The following is a 21,665-nucleotide window of genomic DNA, read 5'->3' as shown; positions in this document are numbered from 1 at the left end:
AGGGAGACATTGTCCTATCTGTAAGAAAGTGGCTTAACTGAAAGAAGAGTTTCAGAAGAGAGATGGGCACAAGCCATGTCATTTTAGTATTTTATTATCAAGTTATTGGCTATTATCTGTTGTATTTGTGACTACATGAAAAGCCACATATTAGACCTAAACATAAGTTTATTACATGAAGGCCAATCAAAGCTAATGCATCCACTTATCGCCAACATACAATATATACAAAGTAAAATTATTTCAAATAAAAACTTTTAATAGGTACATATATAACTTCATGTTACAAAATAAATCTGAAATGTCCTAAATACTGTGATTTTTAAATAGATAAAATGGCAAGTATAAAAGTAAGGACCTAATCCAAATCTAGAAATACGTGTTTAAAATATGTTGAAAGTCTGTGTTTCAACCTCTGATACCCACTGGACATCTCTGCTTGGGATTTGATGGAGGAGAACAGATTTAAACCCCAAAGGCTGAATATATTGGGTAGCATATACATGGTTCAAATAAAGCTCATTGTCAGGCAACATTGGCCACATCTTGGAATTATAAATTACTGATTGTTTAAAAAAAAAAAAAAAACAGAGAGGGAAAAATGTTGACTTAAGCTTTAGACCACTCAAAGATATAGGCCTATCCATATATTTTAACATTTATATGAGAATAACAATATTCTGAAGGCAACTCCATATCCACTTTCCATTTGATGTCTAACTCTGACATTACGCTGGTGATTTCAGGCAGAAGAATACTTTCTGAATACATTCAGGGTGAGTACACATTTGAGGTCTTTAAGGGACTGACTCTTAGCTAGCAAAGACCATTTGTGTTATAATCTAAAAGTCAAGGAGAAAGACATAAGTTACATAACCCAGGAGAAGTTTGAAGAAAGTGCTCAGTATAATTGCCTACTATCCATTAGTTGAGCTTTGGAGAATGTTTTCAGTCTTTTAGCTGTAGATTTGGTTTCTAGCTGATGAAAATGGTAGGCATGGCAGAACCTGAAAAAATAGCAGCTCAGGCAGGGTGGGGTAGAAGCTCTACGATCAAACATGCCCTTTCCTTGTAGGACTGGGTGAAGTTTTCCTCCCAAGTCGAGGCGTGCCCTGTGAACAGATGACAGACATAAAAGATATGATTACAGGAAACGGAGCCAAACATGAGTCAGTTGCAAAATCCATAGCTATTGTAACAGGCCTCCTTCTGACTCTAAACTCTAAAACTTATTACAAAATTAATTGTGATTATCCACTGAAACAGTCCAACTTAATAAAAAAAATGAAAATTAAACTACAAAAAAAAACCTAATCAACAAAACACAATGTACAAATAGATCAAATGAATGCACTGTGTATCAGCTGTATGTGAACTGCGATCACTCACTGGTGATTGAGCTTTGGAGAAGTTCATATGGGCATACAGCAGCACTGCTATGTCCTTATGACCTGCTTCCAGAGCAATAGACAGGGCATTGCTCTCATCCTAGAGACAAGACAACAAACATACGAATGAGGAATACCTAATAAGCCTTACTTGCTTTCTGATAACAACAGCAGTATCCTCTATGAGAAATGAGTGGAACACATTACATAAATATACTTCATGTTCATTCAACGTATTTGGTGGACTATCTATGTTAAATTGAGACTCTGATCACTCACATTATCGCTGAGTGTGGCGTCGCAGCCCGGCTGAGCCAGCAGGAGCTTGACTATCTCAACGTGGCCGTGTTCACTAGCGCACATAAGCGCGGTCGAGCCCTCATCATCCTGGATGTTGACGTCTGCACCGCAGGCGAGCAGAGCCTTCACCATGTCCATTCTGCCATGACTGACAGCCAGCATCAGCCCTGTCTGACCAGCCTGGACTCAGAGTCAATGAGATCAGTTTAGAGACTTAAAAGGTAATAGACTACTGCCTCAAAAGCCAATAATCGAGATTCTTGTATAATCTGTAAAAATCTGTAAATTTTTTTATTAATATTTTATCCAGCAAGATTTTATCTAATCATTTATTTTGAACTTTCTATTTATATCAAAGAATCCTAAAAAAATAAAATAAAAAATAAAAAAATCAGCATATTAGAATGATTTCTGAAGGATCATGTGACACTGAAGACTGGAGTAATGATTATGAAAATTCGGCTTTGCCATCACTAGAATAAATAACATTTTACAATATTAAATTAGACAATTTCTTTTACATTATATTTCACAATATTACTGTTTTTACTGTATTTTTAATTAAACAAATGTGGCCTTGGGATGCAGACTTCAAGAAACAAATATTTAAAAATCTTATTATCCTAATTGTATATTCAATCTATGCAAAAAATAAATAAATAAATAAATTAAATTAAATTAAATTAAAAAAAAATTTTGCTTAGTTGAGTTTAAAGCAATGCTCAAGTGCAACAGTAGAATTGCACTAACCTGACTGGCTTTAGCATTGACATCGCCTTTGCCAAACAGCTCTTCAACCACCCTCATGTCCTTCTGGGCCTCCACAGCAGCGAGCGCTGCTAGCATGATGGGAGTATAGCCCGCCTTATTCTGCTGATTGACATTGCAGACATCTGTGGTGAAACAGAGAGAACAAGGGAATCAGAGAGACCGCTGAGCCCACCCTTGTAGTAAATGCATTTGGAAGGAGGCCGTCTGTTGTTTGAACTTAAGAGAAGGGAAATGCAGGCTATTCAGACTGAGAGTCATGGGTTGTGGAAGAAGAGAAGGACCAAAGCAGGGATTCACTGACTGGCAACGGGGCAAAGATGGCTAGAGGTTCTGAGAATGGAAGCAGACAATTGAGACAATGGGGGCCGCACTAAAAGAGTCAGATAGAGGAGCACAAAGGCATTAGGATAATGGGCTTTTATTTTCAGGAGTCAAGGCACCTCATCATGTGGTATTCACAGAGCTCTTTGGTGCTTTTTGGAGGGGGAACAGTGGGAAACTGCATGAGTCTGGATGTGGCTGGAGGATTAGCTATTAGCTTATGTACATTGCCATTCAAAAGTTGGGGTCAGTAAGATTTTTTATATGTTCTTGAAAGTTTCTTATTGCAATTTAAATTAGATTTATGCTTATTGTTTTCTATTTTAATTAGGGCTGTCAGTTTACCGTGTTAACTTGATTAGTTATGAAAAAATAAGGCGATTAAAATATTTTTTGGCAGTTAACGTACTGGCCCCGACCCCAGACCTGTGTAGCATCTTACATTTCATACTGTTGACTGTATATCTTTGATGCAGGGCAACAACTCAAGTTCAAGATATTGGGCTAAAAATGCTCCTGTATGAGATTTTGTCTGTGTTTATATCATATGATAAGCAATATCACACGAGTGCTGTTTGTCCCGAATATAACGAATGCAAACGTAAATTTATACAATGTCTCCGAGCTACACATCGGTGTTTAGTTTCTGAATGAATCTGCGTTTTGAACGAATCAGTTGAATCAATGATTCAAAAGCCCATTCATAAAGTGAGGCATTTACTGAATTATTTTATGAATCAGCCAAATCGAATGAATGACTCAAAGACATTTACTGCCACCTGCTGACAGGTTTAGTTTTTAATTTAGAGTTTTATTTCATTTTATTTTTTTTATTTATTTATTTTTTTTTTGGGGGGGGGTAGTTCTAAAGCTACTATTTGTAATGTTTACTTAATACTTTCTCATTTGACACAAAAATAGCTTTTAATAATCTTTTGGTGGTACTTTCACAGCCAAATGTAATTTGTGATTAATTAGATTAATTAATCGACACATCATAATTAATTGGATTAAAAATTTTAATCAACTGACAGCACTAATTTTAATATATTCCAAATGTATTTTGTTCCTCAGAGGCCAAAGCCAAATTTTCAGCAGCCATTTCTCCAACCTTCAGTGTCACATGATCCTTCAGTAATTATTCTAAGATGCTGATTTGGTGCTCTTATTACTATCAATGTTGAAAATAGTTGATACACTAAATATTTTGGTGCAAAGGTGGTTTCTGGGGGGCTGCTTACTGGTTCAACTCAAAAGACCACTGATGCTTACAACTGGTATTAACATTCATCTCTCTTGATTGACTAGCAAATGGACATTGCTAACTACAGCGCTAAATGGGTCCAAACTATTTTGTGATAACATTACTCTTTATTGTCAATCACCACTGTGCTAAAAAGCAGGTTGTAAATGACTTCAAAAATTATGCAAATGTTGAATGTGAGTCAAATACTTACCAGCATCCAGCAGCTTTTTTACAATGTGGAAGTTGGAATGGGATACACTGTAATGGAGGGCAGTGTTGCCATTGCCATCGGCCATGTTTACGATGTGTTGCAGCAGGGCAGGGGAGATGCCTCTGAAAGCATTCAGGTAGTCCTCCACTATCTCCGGCACGGCCGTCTTCTGACTGGACAATCGGAACCATTCATGCTGAACTGTGTTCACATATGGCCTCTGGAATGACACAAAATGATAAATATGAGCAAGATCAGTATGTACTGTGTCATAGAAGATTTACTGTACATGGATTGTGCTATTTGTGTAGTTACCGCTCAGAAACCTCATAATCAAAGTAAAAAAGTAAAACATATAAAAAGAAGCAAAACAAAGAGAAACATCCAGGATCTTGTTACATACTGATCCTAATTAGTCTAAATTACGTTCATTTATCAGATTCAGGTTTGTGAAATTCAGGACAAATACAGCTTTGACTTGACCCAAGACTTAACAGCAGCCCAGTCAGCACACAGCTGGGCACGTCACAGACCCTCTGTTCGGGGGGTCAGCAGAAATAAGAGTTGATCCAACATTCTTTTACACCACGTTAACCACAAAGAAGCCCATATCCTTCCTGTTTCAAGTGCAGTGAAGCAGAGCTTGAAGAAACGTCTAAAACTCTAATTTGCTTTGAGTTGCTTGTTTGACAAGATTGATGACTAAGGAAAACTGTCAGAGGCATTAAGAAAATAAAGGATTTTACCAAATAATTTTACTAATCTGGAATCACAGATATTATTTTTGTGCACTGAGGGTTTAGACATGGCTAAAACTTACCAGATCTTTACTAGATAAAGCCTTGGGGTCGTTGAGGTGAGATTTCAGCATGTTGCATGCAGAAATCATCTTCTCATTCAACTCATACCTAAGAAAAAAAAGAAAAAAAAAAAACATTATTAAATGCATGACACTTTTGAGTTCTAACCAGTATCGGACAAAGAGCCCTGCATATTGAAATGCTTCTGGATCAAAAGTGGAAACCAGTCTTGGAAGTGGTCAGGGGATTCTGGACAGACCACATATGACAAAGATGTAAGTGCTAATGTATTTTCATTATCTGCATTCAAGTAGGTAATCTGTAATGCAGAGGTTGTGATAAAAACATTTATTAACCAGTCAGCTTTCCATAATGCTCTATTTTAACTGATTAGAAAAAAATTTTGCTTGGTATTTGTTTTAAGAACATCTGTGGCTAGAGCTCTTTTTTTCTGTGGCTTCTTGGCTTTCACAATGTGAGAAAGACAACAGACACTGTAGTCTTGTGATCTGGTTATACGATTCAATGAACAATATCCCATGAATTATTCTACTGGACTACACTAGGAGTCTCTTATGTCTCTCCCCAAATCCCTACATCTCTCTCCTAATTTATTTTTAATTTAGTACTTTAAACTTTTTTTCTCTCCCTTTCAATTCTAATTTCTATTAGCACCTTTAATTGTTGGAAGGCTTGTAAAATAGGGAAATGTAATAGACCAGATACATTCTTTTTTATCTTCTGAAATGAATACATTTAGAACTTTTAAATTATTAAATGGTTGAAAATGCAATGAATGGCATTTTCCATTTTGCGTGTCCAGTGTACTCGTTCAGCTATATAACACTGGATACACACTGGAATGCAAAGTGTAGTTAAAGAAGCATTCTTTAAGCATTCTAGCTAAAGAATATCCAGATGCTATCCAGATATGAAATAATATTATTTCCAGGTGGAAAGAGGACTTCTTTGAGATTATGAAGGGTAGTACTTTAGTACTCTTTCTCATAACTCATGTCAGGTTTGGTATGCAGGATTCTTTAATGATATGATAATACAGATCTGATGTTTCATTTGTGTGGCCGTACAGTCTTTTTTCCTTTTTTATATATTTGCAGACATAACATCCAAAATACCTTAAATTCTCCTTCTAACGCAAGAGACTCTTGAATTGATCTACAGTCAAAAATGGTGCAACACTGAAGAGTTACTGGCAATACTTGCCTCTGCCTTTTGTCCTGGCCTAAATCATCAGTGTCTCTGTCTTCATCCACTGCGTCATTATTCCTGAATTCTTCTTTCCTCCTCTCGCTCACATTCACCACCTTGTCTTTGTCCTCCTCTTCATCCTCTGACCCAGAGGAGCTGCTCTCTTCTGAGCTGGAGTCATCACTCGATGTTGTCTCATAGCTAGACATGGAAAGCACATATGTGCACATAATTAAATTACTGCATATTTACATGATGCTCTAGAATACTTGATTCTGATTGTTCAAATGCAGCACTGATTTTGTGAAATGACTGCTAAGTTGTATATTTCATAGTTCTTCATGGCCACAACACATAGCTTCTTTTTTTGTGTCATCACTTTTTGGTCTATTTTTTATTTTTAAGTTAAAATATATAATTTGCATCATTTTGTGTTTTAAATCAGTTAGCTACTGCAGTAAAAATGAATGAATGAATAAATAAATAAATAAATTAATTAATTAATTAATTAATTAATTAATTAATAGATAAGCTACCTAGTCCACAGGAAAAAGTAACACACGCTGCAGATTACTAATAATATATACATATGTATAGTAATATTGTTGCAGCTAAGATACAAACTAGCTATTAACTAATATAATAAAATAATTTAAACAAATATTCAAAAACCAATATTTTTTCAAATATGCTTTAAGATAAATATGCTATTTGCATTGGGAAACCTCAGGTTTTAATGACTGGCTAGCTATATCCCTTAAAACCAACATCAGCTGGAAAATATTTATTTCATAATAAAGGTGTTTTCTCCTCATATTTGTGGAAGAGAACCTACCCTCCATTTACACCAACAAACTGCAGATTCTTTTTTGTGCCATTAGGCCCCTGATGACCGTCTTTCTTCATGATGGACTTCAGGGTGCTGTGACTGCCTAGAAGAAAAGAGAAATGCAGGTGATCAAATATTTTTATATTGTAAAAGTGGAGCCAAAATGTTTGCATTTTAAATCAAATATTATTCCAGGCATAAGTAGTGGTAAGGTATATTCAAGCCTACGTACATATTGCTAGTGCATAAATAAATAAATAAATAAATAAATATAAACCGTTTTAATATAGATCTGCAAACAATATTTTGTCTCCACCAAAAATGCTGACAAAAATCGACACACCCTATCAAAATGGAAAGAAATGCATAACCCTGTAATCATGATTTATTATGATATTAAGTGTTATCGCTGTTATGGGAAATGAACAAGCTGAATCTACTTTAGGCAGCAACAGCTAATTAAGACCATAAGCTAGAGCTGGCTACATTTCCAAATCTGACAGACATGTACAACGTCCAACCCTTGTTGTCCTTTTCAACAGAAGAAAGAATAATCAAGCGCCGCTAGTTTAAAAAGAAAAAAAAAAGTTACATATCAAACATGAGTTTTCAAAAAATGATGTGAAGCAAAAGAAACACAACCCAAGCCTAAAGCTATGGCAAACATGTTAAGTACAGGCTTCACACTGCCAAAGACCGAAGAGGATCGCCGCCCCTCTCCACAGAGACTGAAAAAAGAACAGTTCTGAGAACTGCCAGAACATGCCCTACAGATGGACACACTCCCTCTAACAGTCTGTATCTCTAACATTGTATGCGGTGAAGGCACTCATTATGTTTCCCTTTTTTTGACAGGTGAGAGCAGATTTATGCTGGAAAGTGCATCTTAAAGCTGTTAATCTGTTACATGCTCTCCTGAGACAGTCACACAAGGGTCTTTTCATCAAAAAAGCCATCCATCAAGGGGAGTTCAACATGAATAAGTGGCTTCTTTTATGATGTTTAATCAGTCTTACAGCACATCAAATCAACACACTGACTGTCAACTACAACTACAAATTCAGATCACATTCAGTCAGAATGGGGTGCTTCCTGATTCTTTCTCAGTTTATGGTATGAATCTGAATTCTAGTCTCTAGACATTCTTCATATCAGATGGTCTTTCATTACAATGAGCCAAAGGTCGTAATGTAAGAATGTCTGATATGGATAATACCTGAGCACATCTTCTGCTTTATCTAAAGCTAATTCAGTTGACACTGCATATTAACACACTGACTGTCAACCACAACTGACTGGAACTGACTGGAACTGCAAAAATGTACAAATATCTCTTGGTTGTTTAGTGACAGAATTGGGCATACCATGCAATGCTGTGGACATTTGCTGGTCCATGCGGCTTTTCTGTGTTGCTGTACCATGTGCATCATCAATACACACATTTTCTATCTTTGTGACCTCTGTCCTCAAACTACTCAAGTGGGAAGTGATCCTCTGTGTTTCTGGATAAACAGGATGAAATAAGACAGAAAACACATTCATGACGTACAACAATGCATTAAAAAAACCCATACATTTGTTAATAGCTCAGGACAATCAACTCTTAAAATGAAAATAAAATTCTATTATATATATATATATATATATATATATATATATATATATATATATATATATATATATATATATATATATATATATATATATATATATATATATATATACACAGTACAGGTCAAAGTTTTTGGAAACATTACTATTTTTAATGTTTTTGAAAGAAGTTTCTTCTGCTCATCAAGCCTGCATTTATTTGATCAAAAATACAGAAAAAAAAATTAATATTGTGATATATTATTACAATTTAAAATAACTGTTCTTAAATTTATTATACTTTAAATTATCATTTATTTCTGTGATGCAAAGCTGAATTTTTAGGATCATTATCACATGATCCTTTAGAAATCATTCTAATATGATGATTCATTATCAAAGTTGGAAACAGTTCTGCTGCTTAATATTTTTTCAGAACATGTGATACTTTTTTAGGATACTTTGATGAATAAAAAGTAAAAAAAAAGAAAATAAAAAAGAAGAAGCTATGTTTTTAAAATATAAATATTTTGTAATAACAATATACACTACTGGTCAATAATTTGGGGTCAGTAATTTTTTTTTTTCTTTCTTTTTTTAAATAAAATCAATACTTTTATTCAGCAAGGATGTGTTAAATTGATAAAAAGTGATAGTAAAGAAAATATATTATTATTTGATTTTTTTTTGTTTTTTTGAATAAATGCAGTTCTTTTTTAAATTCTATATTTTTATTTGGTAGGGTTGATGTTACATGTGACACTGAAGGCTGGAGTAATGATGCTGAAAATTCAGCTTTGCATCACAGGAATAAATTATTTTTTTTAAGTATATTCAAATAGAAATCTATTATTTTAAGTTGTAATAATATTTCACAATATTACTGTTTTTTTCTGTATTTTTGATCAAATAAATGCAGGCTTGATGATGAGCAGAAGAGACTTCTTTCAAAAACATTAAAAATAGTAATGTTTCCAAACTTTTGACCTGTACTGTGTGTGTATATATATATATATATATATATATATATATATTGGTTTTAATGGTCAATTGTGCTGATAAAAAGGAGGAACACATGAAAAGGTAAAGAAATTGATTTTTTGGAACCCCTCCATGTCACATGTGTGATTTAACAGAGCTCCTTTTATCTAATTGCATTTTATGGTTTTGAGTGTGGTAAGGAACAAAAATTTCAGGAAACTGTTTTGCTTTCTGTATCTTGAAAATCTGAAATTCATCCTTGCAGAGCTTAAAATAACTCATTTTTAACATAAATGACAAAAAAAAAAAAAAAAAAAACTTTCAGCAAACAACTTGCCAATAAAGCTAAAAGTCTTCAAATTACACAGCAGCGGACAAAAATAACACCAAATTTTGTTATATGTCAGTAGCTGCTTATATTTAGACTTGTAGGATGCCACTGATAAAAGTCTTGCAAATTAACCAATAAGGTGTGGTTTTTCTAGGTGCAACTGCAAACAAGGTATGATACTGTACCTAATAATTCACTTTAAAATTATACCTTCAAGACATTATAATATAGCTGCTGCCAAAACAAAGTTGCTTGAAAAAAGGACAACTTTGGACAACACACAATCAGAATTATGTGCAGATTCTCTCACAGTTTAAGATAATATGTGCAATGATTATGGTATGAATCTGAATTCTAGCCTCTAGATATTCTTCACATCAGATGGTCTTTCATTGTCATGAACCAAATGTAGTGACGCAATAAAAATATTTCTGCAAAAGAATGTCCAATATGGAGAATACCTGCGCACATCTCCTGCTTTATCTAGAGTCAAATCAGTTCACAGCAGACATGGAAACACTAAAATCTTGGCAGCAATTTTGACTGACCATTGGCCATAATCCTCTGATGTGCATGTCTAAAATATTCTCTCTTTGGATTCCCTGCAGAGTAGAAGCAACTATTATTTATAACTTCAGAGCATTGATCATTGTGACCTTTAAGCCTTACTGGAAATAAAAACATGAAGAACTTGTGCACATACTTAAAGACACTTGGGATATGCTTCCTGAGCCTGGTTTTATAGAGAGAAAGTCTTTACACAAAGCTTCTCTCCATTACATAACACTGAGGACTTATGAATCAGCATCAGCAAAGACAACAACAACTAGCCATTTAGCATAAGCTGCTGCTTTCCAAAAGAGATGAGATCATTGTTGAATTATATCCAAAGCCCCCATGTATTTTTCAGGGTCAGAGAAAACTGTGCCCTGTCATATCATGTCAGGCATCATTTCAGACACAAACGCACCATGTACCCTTTTGTCTCATCCCTCTTCCTCACCATACTCAGCAGGAAAAGTGGGCCTGAGTGTAAATATAGCAACATGGAGTACAGAGGGCTTTATACTAAACATGCAGCGATATTTTTCTTCTTCTGCATGTATGTTCTTTGGTTCATATAGCATATAGGATCAAATAAACTGCAACTTACCTTTCATGGTGTGGTCTGAGTTCTCCTTCTGTCTCAGAAGGTCCATATTGGAGAGCTCCTCAACACTTCCATACTTCATTACTGAATTGATGGATGATAGAGTAGTAACCAGCTCACTATTGATGGAGCTAAACTGGGATTGTTGAGGTGGGTCGAATGCATCTGCCAGCTCACTGTAGTTCTGAGCAAGCAACATCTGCTGTTCCTGCAAGAGCTTCTGCACTCTCTCTATGTAGTGATCAAGTCCAACACCTGCCCCAGCCTGCGAGTGGATAGGTCCTGCTGATGACATTGATCCCACAGGAACACTCTCAAGTTGGATCGAGGTAGGAGACTGAGAAGGGCCACATGCAATGTTCCTTGTCTTGTGACCGACTAAAAAGTTTTCATTTATGTTTGTGAGGCCAACCCCAGTCTCTTTGGTTTTGTAAGATGGCGACTTGTCATGCATACCTTCTTCAGAAGCTGTTGTACCTACTGAAACTGAGCGCGTTTTTAATGTGGCCGGCACATCTTTTACAAGACCATCACCAATGGCAATTGTACGAGTCTCCACTGGTATGGTGCTAACTTGTTTGTCTTTTGAGTATGGTTGTGTAGTAGTGCAGGAATCCATAAGAACTACCTTGTCTGTATTGGTTAACTTGCCTATTGTCTCAATTTCTGTATTTGTGTACTGTGAGGCACACATGGGTAAGACCATGACCCCAAAGTCAGTTCTGTGAACTTCATCTGTTGCTGTGCTCTGGGTTGCCATCTCCGTGATTGGCCTGACCATTACATCGACTGAACAATCTCCACATCCAATAGACCTGAACTCCTTGTCTTGTTCAGCCTCGGTTTTGCATAGTCCTAAACCTTCGGCTGTTAATTCAGTGTTGATCCCCATTTCACATACACTTAATTCCACTCCCACACCCTGGTTGCACATCACAACCTGCTTACCAACACACTGTTCCTTAACTTCAGCACGTTCTCGTACAACCCACTGCTCCATTGGCAACTCTGGACCCACCGAAACATGCCTTGCCTCTGGTTTGCAAATAATGCCTACTGAATTCATTTGTTGGACATTATTTGTGCTTGCATCGCTAAACTCAACATGGTTGCCCACACCTTGGCTCTGTGTGGACACCCTGGCCTCCACTGAAGTGCTATACATCTCTGGCCTTGCCATCATTCCCTTGTCAGCCTTTTTTCTTGATCCAGCCTCTTGAAGCTGAAGCTTTAGCTTTCCCATTTCCATTTGGTGGGTGGTCTCCTTAAGTTGAACCTCCATTCTGTAGATCTTCTCTTTCAGGGCTTCGATGGTCTGGTGCTGCATCTCGATTTCAGCTTCTACTTCACTACTCAAACCTAGCATGGCTTCAGTCACACCAACTCCTGTGCTCCTCAACTCCTGCTCTGTTCCCACAGCCACATCTCTGTTTTGCCCAGGTGACTTCCGATATACAACCACATTGTTCATGTTCTCATCAGCTCCGACACCAATGGACTTGCTCTCACGCCTCCACCGCTGGACGTTTTGGTTTGTTTTTTCCTCTGTTTGGTGTAAGCTGTGCTTCCTTTCCTCACCATTATCCTGCAGGTTTCTCTCCAAAGCCTCCACTTCAGCTGTCAGTTGCCTGAACTCTTGTAGCCTTTGAGTGCTCTGCTCAGTGTTCTCTATCTCCTCAATGTGGAGTTCAGAGCCTGTCCTGAGCTGGGTCAGGGGCTCATACTGATCAGCACTGCCAACACTATAGGAGCGCTTCCTGAAACCTCCACCTGGACTCTGCCCCGCTACCTTGGAGTTCTTCATCTGGGACACTAGTTGCCTTTTCTCTTCTTGCAAGACTGAGATCTTGACCTGAAGGATTGGGATGGTCTTTACCTGCTCCTCCAGTTCTTTTAGTCTCTTTAGAGCCACTACCATCTGTTCTCGAATGTGCTGGAGGTGCAGTGGGCTAACATTGGTCACTGGTGTGGTCATGCCTGAGCTGAGGGGACTGTGGCGGATCGAACTGCCCATAGAGGATGTGAAGTAGGGGTTGTACTCACCATTGCCTAGATGTCCATTATGTTGAAAAGAATGTGAGCTGGGTGAAATCTGGCTTGGCCCATAGGAGCCACTGTAAGAGGACAGGGAACTGGAAGAGCCCATTCCGCCAAAACTGGCTAGTCGCCGACGAGGCAGCTCATTGACTGGTGGCTGCATCAGGAGCCGCTCCTGTTCCAGTCGCCTTCGGGTCTCCATCAGTGTTTTCTCCACCTGGGGGTTATGGCGAAGAAGGCGGGGAGAAGGTGGAGGCAGCAGCTGCTTAGTATCGGGGACGTTCACAAAGGCTTGGGGAGCTTCATGGACTCGGGCAGTATGGCCAGGGGGGGCTACCTGGATCTGAGGTGTAAAGAAGACTGGCAACTGTTTGCTCTCATCGCTGTTAGAAGAGGATAAAGAGTCTGTTGAAGCCCACTCAGTGTGGCCACTGCAACTACTCTGAGGAGGAGGCGCAGACCTGACCACTTTTGGCTTCCTTTGGATGTTTAGCTTCTTGATGGTGTTGCCCCTCTCGATGTCGTCCACATACTTAAGGAAGTCCAGGTCTATCTGATAACCATACGGGGTTTCCAAACAGTAAGGGTCCTTCTCATCATCATCTTTTTCTAAAAAAAAAGAAATTAGTTGAATAAGTTATCTTATCACTGTACAGTTATTCAATTATTTCCTTAAATTATGCACAATAATGTCAGAAAAGAAAATGTGTAATCTGTGCTTAAAAAGTATTACACTCTTTTTTAAAGCTTTATAACACTATACAACATTGTTCCTCAAATATGATGATTTCCTTACAGTATCATACAAATATTATACACCAATACATGGTATTGAACCAAAAGCAATACAGAAACAACAACAAATGACTAAAACAACCAGCTAGTAAAAACATAAAAATACATTTCAATTTTGACAATGTTTCTCCAGTCTGACTGCCTGGTACATTAAGACACATACAGTATGTAACTCTCTTGCCAAAAGGTGTCACTTCTATGGTTGCAAGCCTAAAGGTATAATAACCGTTATACCCAGTAATCATAAAAGTGTGAGTGTCATTCCAACACCACTTCACATTTACACAATACATTGCTAAGATTTTTCCACTAAGAGTTAAACCATTGACTAACAAAAATTTAATTTTCCATCTATCAATTTCCAACACTAGATTTTAAAGATGTTTTCTACTCAATTTCATGGCAAAACAAACTCCATGTGTTTGCTGAGCATTTGCACGGGGAGGGTAACTGGGGGTGGGGTTAAGGAAAAGCAAGGAGAGCAAATATGTCTTTCTACCCAAAGATCTATTCAGTCCAATGCAACTGGCAATATCTTAAACATTTCACCCACTCACTACCTAGCAGACAAGAAATGCATTGAGAGAGAGGCAAAAACATTAATGGTTTCTTTTCAGCTAGAAGCCAAGGAATATCCATCAACAGAGCTTATAATCACAGTCCAAATTCCACACCAGACAGAGAATTCCTCCCGTCAGTTAGACAGATTAACTCTCTGGAGGACAACACACTTTTAGATGATTTAGAGAGCAGACACAGTGCATTAAGAACAAATAACAAACCATTAAACACATTTCTTGGTACATTTTAAATATGTAAAATGCAAAAAAGTTTACTTGGACATGTAACATTGCCTCCCGTGTCCCTTATATATACTTAACTGAAAGTGGCTTTGAGAAGGTTAAGGCAACCTAATCCCTCATTGTTCAAGCGTCACTTACCCAAAGTCAAACAGCAGTCCTCATGCAGCGACGCCTGTTCCCTTACAAGCCGTAATAGAGTTTTATAACTAGAACAAGCTGCAGGCTGCCTCCCCTCACTCACTGAGCACTTTCTCAACCTTCACTCCATAAGGGGGAAAAAATTCCACTATTGGTGTAAACTTAGCCTAGCTCAGCGCAGCCTGTGATAGGCTAAATGCCTCCACCAATCATGCAGCACTTACACTGTTTCTTCTGTCTTGCCTCTCTCAAAGTGCTCTTTAAACACTTCGTAATTCCTTCAAACAGTGGTCCCTTTTTAAACACTCTTTCCAGGCATGTCTTTGTTATATTAAGGAGCCTAACTCACTAGACACATAATACAAGGTTCTTTTAAGCATTTGCTGCTTCTTAATGTTCAGGATTAAAGATAAAACACTAATACATTGTGACATGAACATGGCTTTTTAAATTATAATAAAAGTGTAAAGCAGACATTTTCTAAATGCTCCAACTAAACTAAAAGCTTCTTTCTTTAACCACCCTAACTATGTTCTTTCTTAAACCATCATCAACACCACTGACAAAACCCCTTTTACTGTATTTGTACTGCAACAATTGCTAGCTTGTTCAACACACCAGCTAGCTTTGCTGACTTTAGCAAGAGCACAACAGCAATGTCATGGAGAGCGAGACAGGCTTGTCTGGTACGAGGAACAGACACTTGGGCAGCTGAATGCTGACCTGACTGATGGAGGGGGGGTGTAAACCTGCAAAACTAAAGGGGCAAGCGAGAAGCGAGGGAAACGAATGAAAGCAGTGTGAGAAGCAGCTCCAAGAATAATCCACCCACACTCTCTTTTAGCAGTCTAGAATTACACTACCCACCATCAGACACAAAAACAGCCTTGAGGATGTTTCGTTCAAAATAGTTTATGCTACGGGCAACGTACTGAAGCAAACTTACTTTATGTTGGAAAGCACTTTGAATGGAATGAGTTCGGCTGGTTTAAGGTTCAGCAACCAGCTGGCAGCAAGTTAAAGATTAAAAAATGTGACAGTACTTACAAAATATATCCCCAAGACAAATATTCACACTCCACCTGTGTAAATTTAAAATGGATGGTATAGTCCGTTCCTATTTTGAGTGTAGGTTTCCTACTCCTAGGTTGCTTTAGACTGCAAGTTATAGTCCTTGACAAAAGGGAAAAAAAATAAAATGACAGATGACGCAATTTTTTAAAGAAAAAAATGTGATTGGCTAAAACAAAATGTACGGATATGGCTGTGGCCAGTAAGAGAGCAGAAAAAGGAAGTGTCCTGACAGGTGGACAAACAAACATGACACACGATCATTTGGCATGTCTGTTGTCACAAAGTTATTTGTGGACAAAATGAACAGAAAGGGACACCATGTTAATGGTGTTTGTAAAAGGTATGGAATAGTGCCATAGCTACAGGAAGCTTTATTGTCCAAACAATAATGACAAATTATTATGTCAATATAAAACATTAAGTGTTAAGTACATTCAGCCCTGTCCAATCTGTCTAGACAATTTAAAAAGGTCAAAAATTGTGTCTGATTTGGTAGAGGGGAAATGGTTTGAAAAATCCCATGGGAATATTTCTAAAATATGGAACAAGGAGTGTTTTCTTTCTTTCTTCTTTTTTTCCTTTTTTAAAAAATATGTTTTACTTGCATTTGCCAACAGACAGGATGGTGCAATTTCTCTCAGCTAAAGTCTCACACGACATCCATGTTTGACCAAATATAACATTAGTGTCATGTAAACAGCTGAAAATAGACGTCCACAGACAGCCCTGCTCTTTTTCCTGCTTGATCCGTGCACTGCTTTTTCTAAAAGAAGTGGACAAAAAGGCATTAGTACAAGTGTGTCTCACAATCTTGGAGTTTAAAAGGTCATGGCTTATCTACTGTGTCTAACAAAATCTGTCTGACTAAATGTCTGAAGACACGTCAGCAAGTGGCTGCTAAATATTTGTGCGATCAGCATTATGATGGCACCAGACCACGATGCCTTGCGAAAGTAGAAACATTTTAACTAAACTGTTATCTAAAATCTTTAGTTTGAATTAGTTTTTTGGCCTCTTTTAGGCTCTGCAGTCTATTCCAATACAACACTCATGAGAGTATTCATTACCAATTACAAACCCCTGAGGACAATGTTTTCAGTTCTCATGTAACACAATGAAATCTCAGCAGATCTCTCACTGAGTCCAGGATCACCTTGGGCACAGATCTGCTGAATGTTAGCAAATAAACTTCTATTTGAATGTCTGGCCTTTGATGCCCAAATCCATGATGTGGGAGGAAAGCAAACTTCATAAATCAGCTTGTTTTGCTAACCACAAAACCTATATGGAAATTTAAGAGATTAGTATGTCAGAAATGACCTTCATACACCCAAGTTATCTTTCACAGACGGAAAATACAAATGGTTCACATAAGCATGAAAAGTTTGTTATCCAGTGTGAGTGAGTTATCCAATATTTTGCTTTTGAAGATTCACACTCAAAGAATATGCTAGCCATTTTCCAGACAGAATCAATTTAACGACAGCTAAACCCTGAACATTCCATTGCCTACAATACGCTTGCATATACAGAGAACACATGACCAATTACAATTCAGTATGCAAATACTATGATAAAAGAAGAATGTAAGCCCCAGCTGGAGCTTGTGAACATGGATATTTTCTGGTCATCTTTGAAACATGCACCCAACATGTCGATGTCTTTCAAAAGGCATTTCAGACATGCATACTGCAAAAACTAAAACCCACATCAATGTTTTTTTAAACAGTCTAAAACATTAACAATGCAAGTTAGAACATTACCTACTGGTGCTATAGAATAAGACAAGGGGCGTGATATTGCCCGGTGGATAACATGTTTACATAAAAAAAATAAAAAAAATCTGTTGTGCAGGACCCTTAAATGGAAACTATTTCAAATAACAAACTAACTAGCTTCAAACATAAAGAAAAAAAAAATAGAAATGCAACTTCTATCTTCTCTTCTATAAACAAATCAGCAAAACAGCTGAAATGCATTTAATAATTCTGTATCTACAACACTCCATCTGTTTTACTTAGTGGCTATTCATTCAGTCTACCTTTAAATGCACTAAATATAATACATATTTGTGACTTACTGGGCAGGAGTTTGACAAGTAGTACTGTAGCAGGCTAGCACTACTGGTCTTGGGCATATCAGTCTTCTTTCAAACACACACACACACACAAGAGAAAACAGAGGCCCTTTTTCTCACTCTGGCCTGGTATTTCCTGACCCGGCCCATGGAAACCACGTCAGTCTCCCAGTTTAATCATCCCAGAAATCCACGTCATTTTCAAGACCTCACTAACAAACACACACACACAGAGCCATTAAACAAGCACAAAAACAATGCTGGAACAGATACAGAAGCTTCTCTAAGAATAATCCTGCCATGAAAGAACAGAGCAAAACCCAGACAAAACAGTGAACAGATTCAGTATTAAGCATTCATATTAACTAAACCTGGAGTACATCCCAGACTAAAGCTAATTCAGCCAATATTAACAGTAACTGAACCAAGAATATCAGAAGGAATGGCGGCAAATTACATGCAGAGTACGCTGTTGTAGACAATAAACTTCAAATTAATTACAATTATTAGGCTGAATCATTCATAGTCCTGTTTCACTCATCACTCATTTCATAACAGACTGCATAAGTTTTCAGACATGCTCTGATAAGAACTTAAATAGTCCATGAAATAGCTTCAGGAGTGCAGTTCTCTTTTCATTGTTAGGGTAACGTTTGTAATTCCAGTAACTTTTAGTATACATTTACATTTAGCAGATGCTTTTATCCAAAGCGACTTACAAATTAAGAAAATGGAAGCAATCAATCAAAGTATACACCACAGCTAGTGAGATTTGCTATATGCACCCCAGCATGCATTTTGTCTATTTTCCCAGGATAAAAACTGCACATTTTAAATGCAAATATCTAACACTTTTTTCAACTTCAACCACAGATGGCCACAAAGCTAACAGATGTGGACTACAAGCCACAAAACCTTCGTCATAAATTCATGGGTCTTCACAAACCTATACTTGTACAGTACCTAATACTGAATTCATCTACTCAAATTTGCTCAAACACAAAATATATTAGCAGTCACACATCTGCTTTAAGGGTTTGTGCACTGTAGATAAGAATGAAAACTTGACTTTGCTGACAGTCAATACACAAAGAAATTAAAAAGATGTTTAAATGTTAATGAGGTACCAGATCACTTGTATAGAGATTACCATTGTAACTCAACAGCAATCAAGTACCCGTAACACTAGCGTCCAACAATTTAGCACGTCCATTAACCCTTCAAAGTTGACATGCTAATCAAGTAGAACTCTAGACTTCATATTGGCACAGCCTGACAGTCTTGTTCAACAATGTGCTCTGGCCTTAGTTTGCTGTGGAACCACCATATGGAAAGGGTCCAAGACAACACAAAATCTCCTTTAGGCTGTTACTGACCTGAATTTCATTGTGTTAACATCAAAGGTGAAGGTTCAGTGACGCAGACAACCACAACGCCCAAAAAAGATACAATATCTTAAAGAAAGAATCTATCTATTGACTCTGTTAGTTTCATTAAGATAATTTCCCTAATCATCAACAAAAGCATGCCTGCTTGACATTTAAAGTATCATCAAAATGACCTTCTGTCAACACAAGCTGGCCAAAAAAGTAATAAAACCCATAATTCAATTAATTTCCATTGAATTGCTCAATATAAAGTGACTGACATAACAGTTCGTATTGCTCATGTTGTTGCTCTTTCACTTTATTGCCAGGAGGAATGCACAGTGGAATGTGTTGATGTTGTGGTTGAGTGTTCAGTGCACGGCAAGTCTGACAAGCAATATTTCACAGCACGCTGCGAAAGTCACGCTTATATACTGTGTTAGACACGCAGAACTGTGTTGGTCCTAAACAGAGGCATGGACTTGTACCCTAAAACAGCACTCAGCAATTGGAAAAGTCTTTAAACATACAGTACATTCTATATTAAAATAATGTAAAAACAGAATACATAGACAAAAACAATGTCAGAAAATATAACATACTACCAGTGTTGGGAGTAACTAGTTACATGTAACAGAATTACATAATTTAATTACAAAAATATAACTGTAATCTGTTACAGCACAGAGAAAAAAAATGTGTAATTAAATTACAGGTACTTATGAAAATGTTCACAAAAACAAAAAGGGTACATCTGAATATTTTCACACACATACACAGATTTAATTGATCCCTTTCCAAATTGCATCAACTGCACTAAAATATGAGACACCAATGTTTCAAGACTTTTTTTTATTATTATAATCTTAATTAAAGTGAAGAAGGATTTTGAAAGTAATCAGTGTTGAGTACTACTGTAAGGTCAACCCAGCCTGCTTGAAATGTCTTTAAATGATTAACAGCTGAAAGCATTTGTTAGAAATTTAGAAAAGTGATCAAAAAGTAATCAAATGTAATTGGTTAAATTAATGAAGTAATTAAAACAGTTACACTACTTATTACATTTCAAATAGGGTAACTTGTAATCTTTAACCTATTACATTTCCAAAGTTACTTCCCTAACACTGCATACTACAGATTTAACATCTCAAAACACACAACTGTCTGTTGTTCATACTGTACATCCATGTTAGATATATCTTTTCAAATGCTCACCTGGGTCTTCACTTGGCAAAGTTAAAGCTGAAGTGTGTACATTTTTTGACATTAAAATACTCTCTCTATTTCCACCTTAGTTTTTTTGAGCATCACAAGCAGCCCAACGAAGAACAACGCCCAACATTGGCTCAATCAATGCCTTGAGTTTGGGGTGGAACCTTTTAGAAGAAGAGGAAGTGTTTGGGAAACCTGTTTGACAGCAGTTATTATTTTTGCAATTCCATTTGGTGATTGTAGTGGTGCCAAAATTACACACTTCAGTTTCAACTGAGAATAATTGTAGGCATAAACACTGATGATTCATTAGAGAATAGATTAGACAAATTGCACTAATTGAAAGGGAAGGGTGTTACCTGAAGCACTGCTGTTACCGTGCATGGTTTGGGCCATTGCTGCAGACACTCACTCGAAATCCCACAGAGAGCCTGAATGCACTCATGCAAATGTCATGCATCAAATCAGCTTGCCATGCAACCTGCAAACTGAACAAAACAACAAAACACAAAATGTTAGACAATGCCACATGCATGATTCACAAAAACAAACACACACTATGAAAAAATCCAAAAAAGTGAAGTTTGTGAAACAAATCATAGGCTCTGATCTGAAATACGTGAGGCCTAAGCTTAGTGACGCAACTTAGTGTTGCAATTTTTACCTTGTGGGAAGTTTAACCAAAACATGAACTTTTCATTAAGGTCATTTAATATTTAACAACAAATAGAACCTTAACCTTCAAATGGTGGGGATATAGAAATAACCTTGTGACAAATCTAAAATGTTATAGTGTCATCCTTTTTTACTCAATAAATTTCAGGATGTTTCTCACACAAAGCTATAGTATCTTCAAAACACTTGGTACATGAGCACTAAAACTTATATGATGCTTCTGATTATGCTTTTTATCATTTTGAGCTTGACAGTGCTCATTCACTTTAATTAATTGGTAAAAAAGTGGACAGGATGTTTTTCAAAAATTCACCTTTTAAAGATAGAAAGTCAGTCATACAGGTGTGGAACAACATGAGG

General features: G+C 36.9%; 1 protein-coding gene across 10 annotated transcripts in view; it reads right to left on the bottom strand.

Moving 5' to 3' along the window:
* Window positions 1–78: 78 nt before the first annotated feature.
* The window catches only part of kank1a (KN motif and ankyrin repeat domains 1a), a 49,038-nt gene continuing 27,451 nt past the window's right edge, over window positions 79–21,665 (bottom strand). For 4 of the 10 annotated variants that reach the window (XM_042724585.1, XM_042724587.1, XM_042724586.1 and 1 more), the window contains 11 exons: window positions 20,990–21,118; window positions 11,131–13,773; window positions 8,440–8,577; window positions 7,082–7,178; window positions 6,262–6,447; window positions 5,058–5,145; window positions 4,238–4,457; window positions 2,439–2,581; window positions 1,668–1,868; window positions 1,390–1,488; window positions 79–1,112 (listed from right to left, as the gene is read on the bottom strand). In XM_042724585.1, coding sequence (XP_042580519.1) covers window positions 1,053–1,112; window positions 1,390–1,488; window positions 1,668–1,868; window positions 2,439–2,581; window positions 4,238–4,457; window positions 5,058–5,145; window positions 6,262–6,447; window positions 7,082–7,178; window positions 8,440–8,577; window positions 11,131–13,773; window positions 20,990–21,026 — 3,912 coding nt within the window. In that variant the 5' untranslated portion in view covers window positions 21,027–21,118 and the 3' untranslated portion in view covers window positions 79–1,052. Of the gene's footprint in view, window positions 1,113–1,389; window positions 1,489–1,667; window positions 1,869–2,438; window positions 2,582–4,237; window positions 4,458–5,057; window positions 5,146–6,261; window positions 6,448–7,081; window positions 7,179–8,439; window positions 8,578–11,130; window positions 13,774–20,633; window positions 20,701–20,989; window positions 21,121–21,665 lie in introns of those variants that run through there. The other 6 variants (XM_042724590.1, XM_042724591.1, XM_042724584.1 and 3 more) reach the window with 4 other exon arrangements.

The sequence above is a fragment of the Cyprinus carpio genome, chromosome B5 (assembly GCF_018340385.1).
Source record: "Cyprinus carpio isolate SPL01 chromosome B5, ASM1834038v1, whole genome shotgun sequence".
NCBI lineage: Eukaryota > Metazoa > Chordata > Actinopteri > Cypriniformes > Cyprinidae > Cyprinus > Cyprinus carpio.
This window is presented reverse-complemented; position numbering and strand designations above follow the sequence as displayed.